The sequence below is a fragment of the Phodopus roborovskii genome, unplaced genomic scaffold (assembly GCF_943737965.1).
Source record: "Phodopus roborovskii unplaced genomic scaffold, PHOROB, whole genome shotgun sequence".
NCBI lineage: Eukaryota > Metazoa > Chordata > Mammalia > Rodentia > Cricetidae > Phodopus > Phodopus roborovskii.
Window position 1 is genome coordinate 14,823,102 of NW_026125444.1, and position 18,119 is coordinate 14,841,220.

The window sequence follows — 18,119 nt, forward strand, 5'->3', positions numbered from 1 at the left end:
CACAAGTGCTACTGTGGGAAGCACTTCTCTGTATGGTATGGTGGGAAAGGGTCTCAGCCACTCCAACGGTTTACCCCCTAAACTCAGAGAGCCCACGTTGCTTGCTTCTCCTTTGGATAGAAAGACACACACAGGCCACATGAAAGGCACAAGTGTAGGCTTGAGGATGGCCCAAGGAGGTTCCATAACTGCAGCATGCCTGCCCTTCAGCTCCTCCCAGGGGCCACCCCAGACGCTGCTCATTGGCTGAGAATATCAGTGACTGTGTGTTAACGTTTACTCAGAGGAGGTAGCCCTGGAGATGGCTTGTTAAAGGCAAACACAAGCTAGGCCTACTAAGCTTCCCCTTAGCCCTGCGCTGCCTGTTGCCCCCAGAGCACCCACCCAACCAGCACCAAGGACGTACTTCGGACTGCAAACTTGTGTGCCTCGGTTTTCCCATTTGCAAAAGATGAATAACATTATACCCATTCAAAAAGTTGTCGTGAGGCTCAAATGCATTGACACTTGGAGAATGTTTAGAAGTGGGGGGGGGCACTAGTAAGCATGCAGGTTTCTGGCTAACCCTTGAACCATTCCTTTTCCTCTGTACATACACATGGTGGGTGCCATGTGTGGTCCTGTCCCCTGACTCCTCATCCACTTCCTACTGCTCAGCCGGGGAGCCACCTCCCTGCTCTGCCCTGACAGGCCTCACTACTTGGCTAATCTCCTGGCCGCAGGATTGGACTTGACGCACTGCCACGTCGAATCAGCTTCTGAGCTGCCGAGGCTCCTGCAAGGGGCTTGGGGAAGGGAAGAAGGAAGGGTGGAGAGGGGTGGCCAAGCCTCTGAGCTGAGGTCAGAGCAACCTGCTGGAGGTGAGTGGCCCAGAGCAGAAACAAGTCCCCCTCTCCCAGCTGCAGCCTGGAGTGCCTCGGGGACAGGGACAGGAGGCCACAGGAGTGACCTGCAGAGTTGGCCTTGCAGAGCACTATGGGAAAGGATGGCAGTCTGAAGCTGGAGGGACTGAGCAGGCAGCTCAGAGCCTCACACGCTTCTGTGCATGGCATCATCTGAAAATTGGTTTGCTTTTGGTTTGACTCTGCCCTAACTTTTTAGATTCTAACTTAACAAGCCTGGGGTGAGGTCCTGGGGCCTGTTTTTAATAAGCTTCCAGCTGCTTCTGATTTCTACCCGAATCAGACCCTCTTCACCAGAACTTCAGAGACTCCGCTCCTCCTGCTCAGAATCAGCCCTGCAGTGACCCCCCCCAAACACTTAACCGAGGGTGACCCCTTTTTACCAAAGCCCCCAGTTGGTGCCCTCGGTGATGTGACGTCCTCCTCAGCCACCCTGTCCTCACTCCCACATCTGCAGATCTGGGCCCACTATGAGGAGCAGCCTGTGGAGGAGGCACTGCCTGTGCTGGAGGAGAAGGAGCGCTCTGCCAGCTACAAGCCCGTGTTTGTGACCGAGATCACAGATGACCTGCACTTTTACGTGCAGGACGTGGAGACTGGTAAGTGCCCACGTGCTGCTGCCGTGCAGACCGCAACATGGTCCGGACCACCCCAGGGTGCGGGCCCCCGAGTTCCAGACTCTCCCAAGGAACTTTAAACTGCTACTGCCTAGTGTCCATCTCACCCCCTAGAGTGGGGGGATGTGGCCAGCCAAAGCAGGTCCTCTGAGGACAGGTGACATTACAGAGTCGTCTGAGTGGTTCTCAGAGACTCTTAGGTAATGCTTTGACGCCCAGACTGGCCATGAGGATTTGTTGCCAGAATGTGTCAGGAGTCATGGAGTAGATTATCTGATGTGGTCAGGGATCCCTGCTTCTTAGGGAGGACCAGAGGGTGGGAATCTGTCCCCCTCTCTCTGTGGAAGCTTCTCCTACAGTATCCGTAGCAACAAGCAGGCTCTAGGAGAAGCTGTCCCCTAGAAGTCTCTGTGAAAGACCTTCTCCTCTGTCTGATCCTCAGACTGCCCACGCCCCGCCCCCACCCCCCACCCCCCCACCCCCGGTGGCTAGGGTCCCATACACAGAGACCTGGGTTGCTAAAGGACACAGGGTAGCAGCGGCATCCACCACTCTTACTTCCCCTGACCTCCCTCCTCTTCATGCTGGGCCAGGTGGTAGGGGATTGTTGGGAGCAACGGGACAAGCTCTTAGAGCCACCTTTGGGTCCAAGGAGTCAAATCCTGGCAGAGGGGTGGGCAGATATGGGCAGCCCTAGGCAGGGTAAGGTTTTTGCCTGACTTCCTGCACCCTAACCCAGACCTACTCCAAGTTGCCAACAGCCGGTCTCAGCCACTTCCCCTCTAATGACATTTCCCAGGCAGAAGCTTTGTGGCTGTGTCATTTCACTAAGGGACACTGCCCCGTTCCTCATCCTGGGCTGCCTCTGCTTGGGAAGACAAAAAGTGGAGCAATGATAAAGTCTTGGGGATTCACTTCTCCTGAGGGCAGCCACACTCCCAGGAGAAGGTGGCTCAGCAATTGCCTTGGCAGTGAACCCAGAAAGCAGCCAGCCTCGGGACTGGGAAAGTGTGATAGGAAAGGGGTCTTAACCTCCCAGGGTAGAAATTGGTCCGTGAGTGAGCAGAGGAGCAGCTGGAATGGTGCCGGGGGGGGGGGGGGGGACTCTATCCCGATAGCCCCTGCCCAGGGACAAGATTCACCTGAGCTCCGCTAGGAAGGATGGCCTTAACCGGCCCCACTGTGTTTAGAGGCGGAGCTTGTAAAGTTTCCTGTGTAACCCCCTCATGGGGACTCTTACCAGGTTGTCTCTGGCTGCTCTAGAGAGCCAGGATGGTTGGAGAGAATGGTGCCCAAGGCAGAAGTAGGGAAAGGTCACATTCCTAGAATATTGTCACTGGCTTCTAGTGGTGAGTACCAGAGAGGATACTGCTGTGGTTCTGTTAAATCCAGGAAAATAACCCCAGGGTCTGTAGCCTCCTGCCTGAACTGTTTGGACTCGAGGCACACCCTCACTCACCCCTTTTTATTATAAAACTCATCTTCACAAAGGGTCTGATAAAAACATTAGCTGCAAGTGACCAATCAGACCCTGTATCGGGACCTCCAGGAGGCTGTGGCTGCTGGCAGGAAGCGGGAGCCTGTTTCTTTCTGTTGCCTTGGAGCCCAGAAATCCAGTAAACTACAAGTAGACCGAGCTTGGGAGCCCCTGGCAATGTAAAGGCTGCTTCCCAGTCTGTGAACAAGGAACCCTCTGGAGGAGCCCAGAGGCTGCACCAACTGAATGAGTGTGTCAGGGCCCTGTGCACAGCAGCCCAAGAAGAGGACGCGTGGGCCTGTGCAGAGGTCATTTCAGTATGGTTGGGTTGGTAAGCACCCTGCGCGCACTGGGAATCCTACCAGGCCCGTGCAAGTAAACAAGTGAGCTCATAGTGCAATGGCAGAAACATAAACACAGACCGGGAACTTACAAGGCTGGTGGTGCCACACTTAGACTCCACATCTCCAGCTCCACCCTCACCCCCACCCCCCACGGGGTGGAAGAGAGCAAAGAGGCTGTGAGGCTGAGGTAGAATCTGGGTCAGAAGGACCATAAAAGGTTAGGTCACAGGGGACTGGTGTCCCGCAAAGCCAGGGCAGGGAAGGCACTGCAGGAAGGAGCCCGAGAAGGAACACGAGACCTCAGGTACTGCCAGAACTGGTCAAGGAGCTGTAGGTAAGCAGCAAGGGAGATTGGGCAGGAAAGTGGGGCGCTGCCCCTGCTGAGAAGGGCTACAAAGGGGAGCCCAGCCTGGCAGCATTGGAAGTATTCTTCAACGTCTGTTTGAATAGGTAGAGCCTCTGTGTCCCACGCAGTTCCTCCCCCATCTTTCAAGGCTCTGATTCTGGGGTCCTTTCCCATCTGTGGTTATAAGGGATCCATCCTTTTGCCCGCAAGAAACATGGGCAGAATGGTTCCTGCTAATCATGAGATGCCTGCCAGCCCTTATTATAGAAGCCGCTCAGCCTTGCTCAGTGTCCATTTTCTTTCCCACTTCCTCAGTCAGGACCTAGCCACAAGAAATGTACCTCCGTGATGTGACGCTTCCCTAGGATGCACAGGCCCTGAATTCCCTCCCCAGTACTTGAAAAAGAGTTTAGAAGGCCCAGGCGCATTCCCCAAAGCTCCTGTGCCCTGGCCAGTATATTGGGAAAGTGTGTGCCTGCAAGGCCCAAGATACAAAGAAGTCACCAGTGCAAAAGTCGCACTTTTGTGTGTGGCTGGCATGAAACTGCTTGAGTGGGAGCCACAAAGGGCTGCCCTGCATGGGCTGAGGTTAGCAGTGCTGGGTACCCTCCACCCTCACACCATACGTAGCCCCTGGGTTCGCCCAGGAATGAGGCTCCTAAGTCTCAGGGCCCTCTTTTCCCTACAGGCACCCAGCTGGAAAAGCTGATGGAGAACATGCGCAGTGACATCTCCAGCCACCCCCCTGTCGAGGGCTCCTACGCCCCCCGCCGGGGAGAGTTCTGCATTGCCAAATTTGTAGATGGAGAATGGTGAGCCAGCCGCCTGAACCAGCAGGGCAATGGGGCTTAAGCAGGATGTTGAAGTGTCCTGGGGCACAGGCCTGCAAAGCCGCTGCTCCATGGCAGGCATTCACCAGCATCTGCTCTCTCTTGGGTTGTTGGTGACGGCCTCTACCAGATCTCCAGGGCATCGCCCCCTCTGTCAGGGAGAGGGGGTGCTGTCACCCAGCCAGCCTCCAGAGATTGTGGTGCCACTCTCCCTTTCCTGGGGACACCAGGATAGTAAGGCTGTTTGTTGGCTGATGCCCTCCAACCCAGCCCTCACCCCTCAAGGAAGAATGGTGACAGGAGTCAGTGGAGGTTTGTTCACAGTGAGCCCTGACCAACCAGCCAACCTTGCACCTCAGCTGCCTCAGATACACTTCCAGGCCGGAAGAGGTCACTCGTGTATGATCTACCAAGGGTAGAGCCCATGGCCTTCTCAGGGTGACGAAGTGACTTGGACATGATCCTGCGGCAGCCGCCCAGACAGATCAGCCGGCTAATTACAGCTGCTGTTTAGTGTGCTGGGCTTAAACAGCAGACATCAATCTAGTCATTACTCTTGTTGCTTTATGCCCCAAGGACACATTAATCTGCTCCACATGCTCCCCTTCTGCTCCCAGCATCCTATAGACGCTGCCCTGAGCTCCCTGAGGCTCGGCCTCCTTAGTCTGAAAACTGTCCTCTGTGGCACCCAGAGACCCTGGGCAGGAAATGCAGTGTCCCCGGGAAGATCGGGTTCCTAGCTACCCTGTGGACTCTGACCACGATGCCCTTGCAGGTACCGTGCCCGGGTAGAGAAAGTGGAGTCCCCTGCCAAAGTCCACGTCTTCTACATTGACTACGGCAATGTGAGTACTGGGGCCCGGGGTGAAAGGCAGACAAGGCAGGGACCGTCAGGCACAGGGTAGGTCCCCTCGGTCAAGCCCGTCTCACCTCTCAAAAGCCCTGCGTGCTCGTGGGACATACACAGGCCAGGCCCCCTGAACTCCTAGGAAGAACAGGTAAATGTTCACACACTGGTAGCGCTTGGGGAACCTGACACTCTTGAAGTGTGGCAGTGGCCATCTACTGTCCTTTCATCCCTCAAAGATAAGATAGGAGGATCAGCTGTCAGAGAGTCCTGGCCTGCGGCCATGCTTTCGTTACCTGAGAGCACATAGTAAAGAGGCATTGCCAGGCTAGAGTGACTTCAGCTACCTGGGCCAGAACCAGAGGTGCGCCTAGCACTGTCGTGAACAGGCGACCCTACGGAGTACTAGCCTGGGAGCCATGTGGCAGGGAGAAGGGCACTGGAAGGAGGGAGGGATGGCAGGGCAAGCCCAGTATCTCCAGGATTATCTTCGCTAACGGAAGCCTCCAAGTAAGCCAGTGCCAGGCCCAGAGTGAGCGGGCATGGGATAACTTCCCGCCAGCGGTTGGTTTTACCAGCTAAAGAAGCCTAGGAGACTAGCAAAATGAAACTGAGTCGAACGAGTGGGGGAGGCCGGAGTGAAGTCCCCTGGTAAAGGGGGTTATCCTCGAAGCAAGGGGCACCACTGGGTGTGTGATGGCGTTGTGCTGGTGCTTCCTCGACAGAGAGAGATCCTGCCATCTTCCCGCCTGGGTACCCTACCTCCTGCCTTCAGCACTCGTGTGTTGCCAGCTCAAGCCACAGAGTATGCCTTCGCCTTCATCCAGGTGCCCCAAGATGTGAGTACAGACGTCACCCTCCTTCCGGAGGGGACTGGCATAGCCATTGCTGTCGCTCTCACAGCCTGGCAGGAGATGATGGGAATGTGTTACGTTGTCCGCTGTTATTGATGGGACTCGGGAGTCGGGAGTGGTTAGCCCTGACCCTGGAAATTGAGGGAAGATAGCACAGACAAGAAGGCATGATAGCAGATGTGTTAGATCTTCAGCAGTGGCCGGGTCTGGTGAGTTAGGTGCACTGGTGTAAAGACTCCACAACTCACTCCTAGAGAGTAGTGGGCAATGGTCCTATCTGCCCTGGCAAGAGCTTATGCCCTGTATCTTAGGCAGTGAGGGAAGGGACAGCGTCGTGAACCAAAGTGTGACATGGTCAGGTGTTTCTGACAGCTGTGTGAATGGGGGTTAGGACTGGAAGGAATGGTTGGAGATGGTCCTCACAGTCTAGGCTACAGAGAAGAGCAGCCACACCAGAAACACATCAGAGAGATGGGACAAGGCAGAGGAAGCTACGATGCCACTGAATTCCTGGAGCGTGGATGGCTGTTGGTCAAGGTCAAGGAGGAACAGTTTGAGCTTGGAGGATCTCCACAGTGCTACACGGGGTCCAGTGTGGAATAAAGATTAGACCTAGAGATGGTGCAGAGTAATGTCAAAACTATGGCAGGAAGGAGAGAGACTTGGGAGCTTCAGGCAAGGTGAAGGAGGGCGGTAGGATCTGTGCTCACAATTGTAGTGGCCCTGATTTCCAGAAGAGAACCAGTCAGCAGCATCCACTCCCCAAGGGAGCTCCAGCAAATAGGCTAAGGCTTCAACTTCGAGGCGGTACCTGGTACTCAGAGCAAGCAGCATGGGTAGTGTTGCCGCCAGGGGCAGGGTACTAGATGGGAGCGGAGAGGTAGGAGTCCTCACCATTAACTTCCTGCCTTTTCACCAAACGTGCCAAAGCGGGAACAGACCACAAAAGATGTGGTGGACACGTGCCACAGATTGAGTTGGGGAAGCATCTGTGAGGGTGGGGAGATGTGTGGCTAGAACCCAGGATGCTAGTATCGTAAAGACAACAGATAGGATGGTGTCAGCATCCTGGAGCAAGACTAGAAGTTTAGAGGGGCCAGAGCTACAGTCATTGGGTAAATTTGGGGCAGAAAAAAAGCCACTTTTCCTCAGAGACATCAGGCAGGTGGGTAGGGGGGCAAAAGTTGGGAGGTACGAATGGTTTATGTGCAGTTGGTTGGGGTACAAAAAGGGGTCCTTCATGTCCAGAGCCTTTTTGTCACTCACAGATTCCTAAGGGGAGAGTCACAGACTGTGCTGGAGGTCCAGGCCCTGAGGCCCAGGTAGCTCTTGTTTGGCCTCCGTCCATACCCCTCACTAACACGGCTATATCCCTGTCCAGGAGGATGCTCGCACAGATGCTGTGGACAGCGTGGTGCGGGACATTCAGAACACTCAGTGCCTGCTCAATGTGGAGCACCTGAGCGCCAGCTGCCCCCATGTCACTCTGCAATTTGCGGACTCCAAAGGCGACGTGGGGCTGGGCCTAGTGAAGGAGGGACTCGTCATGGTGGAGGTGCGCAAGGAGAAACAGTTCCAGAAAGTGGTACGTGATCTGCAGAGGGGCTCCCCATCCGGGCAGTGGGCCCTTAGCCTGTACCCTGCGCCACAGGCAGCGTCACAGAAGAGAGACGGGGGACTGTACCCAGAGCCAGTGCGGAAGCAGGGAGTCCACCAGCCTCCTGGTCCTGCTGGGGAAAGATAATGGATTTGGGTTTGTTGGGGTTTTAAAAAAAAAATCTAATTAAAGCACAGATTAATTGGCTGCGGGTTTGGCTGAGAATGCAGCTGCAAACTAGAGCAGAAAGTTTCCCTCTGCATGTGCTAGGGCGGTCTGCCAGTGGTGGTGGAGAGGGTCAGGACCTGTCTCTCTCCAAGTCCTTTTCTCCAACAACAGTCTCCAGGTCCTGTTACCCAGGACCACCCATAGCCATGTGGTAGCCACGAAGGTTCCAAAAGACTCTGTCCCAAAGCTCCCCCAGCCCACAGGTCCACACGCTGTTACCGTGGTTTGTGGGTCAGAGGCATTGGCTATCTTAATGTCCTCACATGAAGCTACTGGTAACTGCTCTGATGCCTGGAGATTGCTTTGGCCACATTATGACTATAAGCACTCTCTTTTTCCCACCATCTGTAATGACCAACTCTACCCCTGCTTTGTGAAACTTACATTCCAGCACGAGACAAGGAACGTGAACACAGTTAAATGAAATACAATGTGGTGGAAAGAGGAAAACGGAAAGTCCAGTGCAGAGGACCGGGGGTGGAATGGTAGTTTTCAGTGGGGGTCATTGGATGTCAGAGACATGCAATGAATAGCCAGGTGGCCATGCCTGGTTGAGCAGTCCCAGGCAGCAATGTCACTGTACAGCCCGCGGTTTGCTCTGAGCACTGGACTCCGCTGACCTACGCATCTGTAGCAGCATGTTTGGCTGCTCCTAGCTGCTCGTTAAGAGCACCTCCATCTTGACCACTTGCCATCTTCTTGTGTCCCTCAGATCACAGAATATCTGAATGCCCAGGAGTCAGCCAAGAGTGCCAGGGTGAGTTCTTGCCTGGGGCTCCTGGAGGCGCTGAGTTTACAGGGTGTATCCCTGTGGCTTCCATTGGGCCACAGATCCCTGAAGAGTCACGTTCTTTTCCCTCTCTCTCACAGCTGAACCTGTGGCGCTACGGAGACTTCCGAGCTGATGATGCCGATGAGTTTGGCTACAGCCGCTAAGGAGAACTGTGCCTGGCCCCCAGCACCGCTGATGCCAGACCCTTTCCCTCTGCCAGGAGGCGGTTTTCAATGTCAGACCTGGTTGGGGGAGCATAGATTGGGTCCAGCTTTGCTTCAGTGTACAGAAGCCTCCTGTGTGGCGGGTAGCATTGGAGCTGTGGGCAAGGAGCCCAGGCTTGCGGGGGCAGACCATCATAGTGGCACTGCCGTCCACAGTCTCTCCCGGATGATTTTGTATTTTTATTTGGGGATTTGTGGGATTTTTTTTTTTTTTTTAAACTGTCTTCAAATCAGGAAAGAACCATGAAAGACTTTGTCTTAGCGAAGGGGATAATCGTGACACCTGAGGCAGCAATCAGCTGGCACCCACCTCTACCCCAGGCCACCCTTCTTCCCAAACTGTCCAAGTGTTGATTATGTGACTTCTAAAATGTCGGTGTGTCCACATCTGCCCCCTCACCAGCCTGTTCTGTATTTAAAGCTTCTGAGACCCAATAAAATAGAACCTGCTGTCTGCAAAGCAACCCTTACTGTCATAGTAGTACCAGAAGGTTGGATTCTTGGCCCCAGTCAAGAGGAAGCCTGGTGACAGAGTTGTAGGCAACCCTGAGGCCTGGTGAGTACTGCAGACATCTAAGACTCGCCGCATGTGACTATCTCCAGGACTTACTTCACAGTGGCATGATCTACAGTGCTAGAGTGTCCCTCGGGTTCATCCACATCATGAGCCCAGCAACACCCCCAAAGGAAGTCAGGTGAGGCGTTTCCCACTTCCTGCCGTGAGCTGGGCCTGGTTGTTCGGGCTGTAACCCCAGCTTCAGGAAACTAAGACAAGGAGATCATGAATCTAAGACCAGCCTGCACTAGAGTACTCTGGGTTGCCCCGAGCAACTTAGACCTTGTCTCAAATTAAAAAGTTTAAAAAGGGCTGACCTATAGCTTAATAATACAGTTGCTCGCCTAGCTTACATGAGGCCCTAGGTTCAATCCCCAATACCATTAAAAGTAAAAATTAAAAACAGCCATAGAAGCCCTTGGAGAATAGGACTGAAATAACAGGCACCTCTGAGAGGGATCCCAGTCCCTAGTGAGGAAGGCCTGTTGCTTTGAGCTAGCTCTTGCTCTAATAAGTGGTCTCAAATCCTTAAGGTTGAGCTGTACAGAGCCGCTTACGGTCCATAATTGTAGGCTGAGAAAGGCCTAGAGCAGTCATGTGATAAGCGTCACTTGCAGGGACTTTTGAGGGGTGGCCAAGGACACTGGCTACCCATCTCATCCCCGTGGCCCTGTCTAGGCACACACTTTGAGGAAATCGGATGCTATGAACTTCCGCCTTTCTGACCCAGGGACTGCCTTGGATTCCGTATAAACATTAGTGAAAGTAGGCTGGCTCTCCCTCTCAAGCCAGATGCCAAAACACACATGGGCTCTGTTCAGAACATATCTTTAAACAAAGAGAGGTGATCCTCTTGGTCTCAGGTTCCTGTATGGGATGAGAGGCAAAAATAAGAACCGAGGAGAAAGGGCTGGGGAGATGTCTCAGCAATTGAAAGCATGTACTGCTCCTGCAGAGGTCCTAACACTCAGGTCAGACAGCTCATAACCATCTGCAAACTCCGGCTCCAGAAGGTTCTGTCCCCTCTAGCTTCCAAGGGCATTGCACTCTCATGCACAGACCCATGCACAGATTCGCACACATAGTCTTTAAAAATGGTAAATGCGATGGTGATCTTGGCATGGTGGCACGCTCCCTTAGTCCCAGCACTGTGGAGGCAGGGGCAGGCGGCTCTCTGAGTTTGAGGCCAATGTGGTCTACAAGTTCCAGGACAGCCAGGGCTACCCAGAGAAACCCTGTGCCGAAAAACAATAATAATACATCTTTGAAAAGGTAAGCAAGGAGGATGGCGGGGAGAAACATGGAGTCAGTTTAACTCCAGGAAGCCTGTGCTTGCTTTTCTCTCTTAAGGTCCTCAGGGCTGCTCAGAACAAGTCTTGTACTCCTAAACCCAGACCCCTCACAGTCGAGTGCGCTGCATTCGCTGAGGGTAGTCACCCCACTCCTGAAGAAGCCTTTCAGCCCCCAGTAGGCAGCATACTTTTACCATGGCTTCACTTCATTTTGGTCCATAGAGAGGAGAATGCCCGTCTCACTGGGTTCTTTCCCTCCACAATGCTCCCAGTAAGGCCACAAGGCAGGGCGCTGTGCGTTCACAATGAGCGCAATCGGCAGAGGGGCAAAATGCCAACCCACTCTTTGTAGAAAGGGTCTGAAATCATCTCCCTGTCGTAACAGTTGCCTTGGTTACATCTGCACCCAAGGATAAGCCTTCCTTAGTTTTCCAGTTGAAATTATGCCTGAGCCTTCCCACTTCTTTCTTCCTTTCTCTTCCAAGGCTGGTTTAGACAAAGGTCAGAGCAGTCACCAGGTAGGCAGGCTCCGCTGTAGGATCCAGCCTGCTGTGCCACATCTGTTGAGTGCCGAGGGCTCTCCTGAGACCACAGTAAAAGCAAGTCCTGTGTTAGGGTACAGAACCGAAGGAGACACCCAGCGTGTGAGTACACTGGCTTGTTCTGTCTCCATCCATGCTTGCCCAGCATCGCTGCGAGGGACACCAGAAGAGCCCCAGAATGCCTCCCCAGCCCCTGGACTTCTAGAACTTGATTCTTGAGCTTGAAATCATCGATTCCGCCCCTCCCTGTTCTTTCCCAGTTGCACCCCCAATTGTCCATTCCCTTCTTGCCTCGGCTAGACAGGTTAATACCCCAAAAAACACTAAGCACAACTCTGGCTCCAGCAAATGACAGGACCATTTTGAGACCTTCCAGGGCCCCCGTAAGGTAGGCATGGAGGCAGCCAGTGCCATACAAGAACAAAGCCCAGCTGTGGGCAGTGCCCCTGCAGTTTCGGGGGTCTAAGCCCCAGACCCAGGTGGCTAGTGAAACGGGGGGGGGGGGAGTTGGTGTGACAGATGGTAGGAGTGGGTCACCCATCTCTGGCTTTGTGCTGCAAATTCCTAAAACTCTGGGGCTTAATGACTGTCAAGAAAATACTGATAACTTGAAGCACCTTCTCAGTGACCATCATCTTCCTCGCTGCAGCACACAGGGCCAGCAAAGAAGGCAGGCCTGGAGGAAAGGGCTCACACAGCCGCCTCACTTTATTTATTGGTTTGATTATTTCTACGTCCTGGGGAGAGTTAGTCAGATGGACCCCTTTTCTTGCATCAGCCCATGTTGGGAAGCAATCGGGAGGGGCTAGAGAGCTGGTGCCTCAAGAGTGGTTATTGATGTCCTAATTACAAGAGGATGCTAATTTAATTTGAACCTAATTACAGTGCACTACCCTGGGTGGCATGTGTTTTAATAATTAACGTCCTTCAGATGCGTGGGAGTGTAATAATATTTACACTAGGTTGGCCAGCAGCCTGGGGAGGCGGGCTGGGGGCCCATACACCACCCTCTACCCAGCAGCTTGGCTGCTAGCAGGTGGGGACGATGGCTCGAGAGTCTTCGTCCCCTAGTGTCTTGTCATCCTTCCCGGGGAGTGAGCTTGGTTCTCATTTCCAGCCACTTCCTTGACCTAGCAGGCTACTCTGTGGGGTACCATGCTGGGATTCTAAAATCCATCAGACCTGCAGGGTCTCCAGGCTCCAGCTCCAGCCATGCTCGGCCGCACACATTCCATATCCACACCAGCAAAGGCCCTGTTCCTGGCTTCCCTGCCTACCTGAATAGTCCCAGGGAAGGGCTTGTGTGAGCGGATGTGAGCAGGACGGAAGGAGAGCTACTTGGTACTGTTCTTTCCCTTTTTTGCAGGTCAACATACTATGGGAAAGACATTCAGAAAAGTCCACAGATACAAGGGCACAGCTCGAACACGGGAACAGCACCACACTAAGCTAGAGGCCATCACCAGTTCTTTCCCGGTCAACCATCCCCACACGTGACCCCTCAGACCTCCACCCCCGTGGGTGGGCTTTGTCTGTTCCGTGTCTTTGCCTCTTCGTTTCAACCGGTTGTGATGTTTTCATTTAGTGGACGCACTCTGTATAGAGACCTGTGTGCTGGCTTCTTCAGCTTGGTATCGTAGACACAGGAGGCATGTAAACAACCGTGTTTGCTTTCTCCTTTATCTGTTCTCTGAATACACGAAGACCCTTGACACTTGTGGTTACAAAGAAGGCAAGGATAAGCAGTCTGCTGGAACCGTGGCCACATCAGTCCCTAAAGGAGAATCTCGTCACCTGAAGGACTGGCGACCCTTTATAAAGAGATGTATCAGAGTGATGAGCAGGGCAGTTCCACACCTCCACCCAAAACCAGATCGGTGTCCTACCACAATGATGCCTGCAACCAGCCTTCTAGATGCATCCAGAGGTGTGAAAACGTAGACGCTCAGCAGAGTCAGTTCTGCTGGGTATGTAGCTCAGCGATACAATGCTCGTCTAGCTTGGGGAGAACCCTGACTGAAACCCCAGCACTGCAAAAAAGGGAAAAAAAAATTTTTTTGGGGAGGGGAAGCAGGCCATTAACGTGCATGAGAGAACAAATGTGTCCCTACCCTGAAAAGTCTCCCAGGGCAGTTTGGTCCCTAAGAATGGCTGGCAGACCCACTCCATCAGAATAACTTGGGGTGCTCATTAAAATATAGCTGCCAAATCTAGTGTCAGAACTATATTGGGGGTGGGGCAAAGGAGCGAAGCCTCCATCTCTCAGAGCAGGAAGACAATGGGCAGTGTTTGAAGTTGATGAAACAAGAGCTGGCATGTTATTTAGCAATAAGATGGTAACCCCCAGCAGATCAAAAGCCGATGATTAAAAGTGATTGCCTGTAGATAGCACTACAGGGGATGGGCAGCACTATTGAATTTCTTAACCATAGGCAAGTGCTTCTGATGCTCAGGTTTTTTTAAAATTCATTATCATATAAATATCGTACCAATCCATTTCCCTCTGCACGGCTGCTGCCCCAAGCTGTGTGGGGTGGGGCCTGGGGATCCACTTTTAACAGGCTTCCTCTGTGGCTCTGATGGGTTCTCAAGTTCAAGCATTACCTATCACTGTCCAGACTCATTTTACAAGATGAGAAGAGACAGACAAAGTGACTTGCCCAAGGTCACCCGGCTTATTAATGGCAGGCCCAGGAATAGAAAGTCGCTCTCCTGGCCCCAGGCCGGTGATTTTTCTCTACATCAAGGCTCTCACCTTGGTGGATGTCCATCTCAGCCAGCTTGACCCCTGGGGACCTACCTGCAGGGTGAGCTGGGGTCCTGGCTCAGTTGGGAAAGCCAGGGTGTCCTTGTCCTGATACAAAGGAGACGGGTCTTCCTGCCACTGACTCCGAGTCCTCACACAGTCCACAGCATGTCCACAGCACCTAGCTTGTGTGCAGCATTGTGGGAACCCACACATGTGAAACCGCAGCTGCTCTCACACCAGCCAGTAGCAATGTTGGTGTCTTGGAGAACTTTTGCTTTCTTGGTTGTTTGTTTTTCAAGGGAGGGTTTCCTCATCTAGCCCTGGCTGTCCTGGAACATACTCTGTAGACTGGGTGGCCTCACAGAGATCAGCCCTCTGCCTCCCCAGTGCTGGGGTTAAAGGTGTGTGCCATCACCTCCTGGCTGAGGGGTTTTTCTTGAGAATGGGAATGGGTCTGTCTGTGCATTTAACATCTCTGCTGCTAGTTGCAGGCAGGTACTGTTTTGAGGGCTGGGGACAATATGGTCCCTAGCTTCATGGGGTTCACAGAAGGAGTAGATGAGGGAGGCTGATAAAGTAGGTGGGTGAGCAAACATTAGCTCAAGATGTGTGCCCCAGAAGTCCCCTCATTGAGAGTCGTGCAAGAGTAGGCATTGCAGTCTTATCCCAATAACAAAATGATGGGCACCACAGCCATGGCCATGTGGCAATATGAGATCATCTCTAAAATGTTGAGTAAGGCATATCTCAGAGGACGTCACCTCATTTAATACCTTTTTTTTTTTTTATAATGCATTGGTCAGGCATGTGATGTGCAAATTGGGGTTGAAGGAAACACAAGTCCATGTATTTGGATCAGGACCGTGACAATTCTTTGAGTAAACTGGACCATATAGAGGCCTATTCACAACAATAAACTCAAAGTGCAGATCCTGGGAGGCTGGAAGCCGCCTGTGGGTCTGGCAAGGCCATACACAGATCATTACGAGTCAGTGCTGTGTGGGTGCTCCAGGGAAAGGGACTTGCTGGGAGATGAGTGTGTTCTCAAACAGCATCTTGGGGGGCGGGACAGGGGGAGAGTTGTGGAAGGTTTCAAGGGGAAGGGTCTTGAGCAGGCAATACCTGCTGATGGACAGGTGTAACAGGGCTCTCCCTGGAGAAGGTTGCCCACAGCCCAGTGCCATGTGCTTGCTAAACTGGGGACCTTTTGTTCAGCATCCAGCAAAGCCTCACCTGTAGGAAGAAAACAGTCTTACTGGGGGAAGCTGGGAAGCCTGCAGGTGTACAGATCTTGAATCTATGTCTTGTGGGTTCTACACTACTGTGCTGGTCAAACTATAGAAACTGCACACCAGTAACTACCTGCAGAGATTTTCACCATTGCTCAGGTGTTGTGGCCACTGCTCTTTTAAGAGACACCTTCCCCTGAAACAGTCCTAGTGGAGTGAGGGGTCTCACACTCTGGGGACCTTTGCCAGAGCTCTTAGCTTGGGGCCAGCATTGACACTGGGTAAGGTGTGACCCTCAGAGCCTCACCAAGCTATGGCTGCACTATGTCAAGACTTACCAGGACACAGGACCTGAGGCCAGCCTGGGAGCTGGCAGTACAGATTGTTTATCCAGGCTCCATGAAGTCATTATTTGGGCCCTTGGGCACCGTGACTGTGCCAGAGTGGGTGGGTGTTATTGATGCAAATCAATGGCAGACGATCTCAATCCGTAGGCACCATCTGATCTGCTGGGACCTAGCAGACAGGCCAGCTATCTCAGCCTTCTTCCTCAGCCAGCCCCTATTACAGGTGTGAGCCAGGTGAGCGTGGCCCAGGGACTGATTCTGTTCTGTCAGCATGCCTTCTCAGTTATGCAGAAGGAGACAAGTCCAGAGTTATGGTTACTATAAATGATGTACGTGTTCATATGCTCAGCTCCTCTGTGGTTAGGAGTGTCTCATGGTAGAAGAAACTACACTGAGTCAGCCTCCTCTTAGGCTGCCTTCTCTCCAACCTGTACTAGTCAAAGAATCTTGAGTTTCAAAGTATGTGTTCCTGAGCCTTGGGCTGTGGCCCGGGCCTGATACAGATAGAGGTCAGGCAGACTATGCATGCTCACACTAGTTGAGAACTTGCGAGTGAGGTTTGCCTCAAGGAGTTTTGCAACATGGTGCTGGAGGACATCGCTTTAATGACAGGCAAACTGCACAGTTCTGCATGCCATGCACTGGCTGAGGACCCTTACCCCAGTTAATGAGCCTCTCCGAGCTGTTTACTCATCTGCAAGCTGAAGACAAAAAAGTTCTTAGGGGTGGAACAGATGGCTCAGTGGGTAAGGGTGTGCGCTTGCCACCACACCTGGCAACCTGAGTTCAATATCCAAGAAAAGAGCAAACTCCTGCAAGCTATCTGCTGAATACACACTTGTGCGTGCGTATTCTTAGGGTTCACAAAGAATCCAGTGAGACCTTTGTGAGGGCTTCACACAAGAACCAGCACAGATTCGGAGCCGAGAAAGCAGTGTGTCCTCCTTGTCACCCGTCCCTGGCTTCTTACTAGGGGAGGGGTGGTCAAGCAGCTCTGAGCTATCCAGTGAAAGGAACTAGTGATTGGGAAATCTAAACCCAAGGAAGCAGACCTCTGCTCCACACATAACTGTAGCTGAAGCCAGATAGCATCAGTGTCAGGAAAGAAGGGGCGGAGGTCACTTGGCTGAGCCATCAGGGACTCTTGAGGCAGCCAGTCCCTGAACACTGAGCATTTGTCACATGCCAAGCACAGCTTTGGTGCTAAGGACCAGCAGAGTGAGTGAGAGCATGCAGTACCAAACTCCATTTGGCAGAGAGATGCTAACCAGACCCACATGTGGACAGCTTTCTTGAGACCTGAACTCTGGACCTCACCTCGCAGGCAAAAGGGGAAGTCCCTGTAGGGCTAGCTGTGCCTTGAACTGCCATTCTGATCAGCAGCAACTGAGGGACCCTCACCGGTGTCATTCCCAAGGAAGCCCTACTTTGGGAGGCCACACTCCCACCGCAGCCACCACAGGAATTCAGTGCACAGGTGGGCCCCAGCACACACAACAGCCTCATTGGCTATGAAAGGAAGGTGGGTCCAAGGCCAGTGGCAATGACAGCAAATACAAGGGCCCCACATGACTCCCCCTTTCCCACACTCTGGGTAGGCATCAGGAATTGATGGCAGCCATCTTTATGGCATGATCTTCCAGTTGCATAAAGGGAGCCTTCCAGACCATGCCAGGCAGAAAATTTTGACACCCATGTAAGAATACTTTTTGCCCTTACACGTTCATTCTCAAAAGCCCTGGGGGCTGAGAGATATCAACGGCGGTGCCCGGTGGTTGGAAGTATTCCATTTGACAGACAGCAGACAAGACGCAGAGGTCAGCACCTGGGTGAGGGTATTCATGGCTTGAGAGATGGGGTGTCAATATAGAAAACTATGTGGAGGCCATATTGAACTACATGTGTGATCTTGACCTGTATAGACCTGTGTGGCAAAGGTGGTCTAGCTGCACTCACCACCCAGCTTTGCACAGCTGGAGAGGGTGCTTTGAGGGTCTTCCCGAGCGCAGGGGCAGTGTGGTGGGGAGTAGGGAACCATGGACACCCTTGGGCTCCAGTCTGACCGCCTTGTCTCGGCTGATCTGTGGAGGGCAGTGCCTGGGAGGGCATCCAGAGGCAAAGATCACAAACAGTGCCATGTCTGATCAATTGATGGTGGTTCCCTGGGGTGCTGTGAGAAAGGACTAGAAGGTCATGGCAGAAAGTCAGCTGTCATCAATTATTGATGTCTACCCAGAGCGTAGGAAAGGGGGACGGTCATGTGGGTCCTGTATATTTGCTGTCCTTGTCTTGGTGCATTCATTGGACAGAAGATGCAGCATTCTGTCAAAATACAGCATCCTGGGTAGAAGAAGACTGAGTGGGTA

The 18,119-nt window shown here is 52.9% G+C and overlaps 1 protein-coding gene across 1 annotated transcript in view; it reads left to right on the plus strand.

The window, feature by feature from the left end:
- Positions 1 to 9,502, plus strand: part of Snd1 (staphylococcal nuclease and tudor domain containing 1) — a 395,467-nt gene extending 385,965 nt beyond the window's left edge. Inside the window, exons 18-24 of the mRNA XM_051175794.1 lie at positions 1,360 to 1,501; positions 4,375 to 4,498; positions 5,292 to 5,361; positions 6,089 to 6,202; positions 7,599 to 7,802; positions 8,755 to 8,799; positions 8,913 to 9,502. Coding sequence (XP_051031751.1) covers positions 1,360 to 1,501; positions 4,375 to 4,498; positions 5,292 to 5,361; positions 6,089 to 6,202; positions 7,599 to 7,802; positions 8,755 to 8,799; positions 8,913 to 8,978 — 765 coding nt within the window. The 3' untranslated portion in view covers positions 8,979 to 9,502. The remainder of the gene's footprint in view (positions 1 to 1,359; positions 1,502 to 4,374; positions 4,499 to 5,291; positions 5,362 to 6,088; positions 6,203 to 7,598; positions 7,803 to 8,754; positions 8,800 to 8,912) is intronic.
- The last annotated feature ends 8,617 nt before the right edge of the window (positions 9,503 to 18,119 follow it).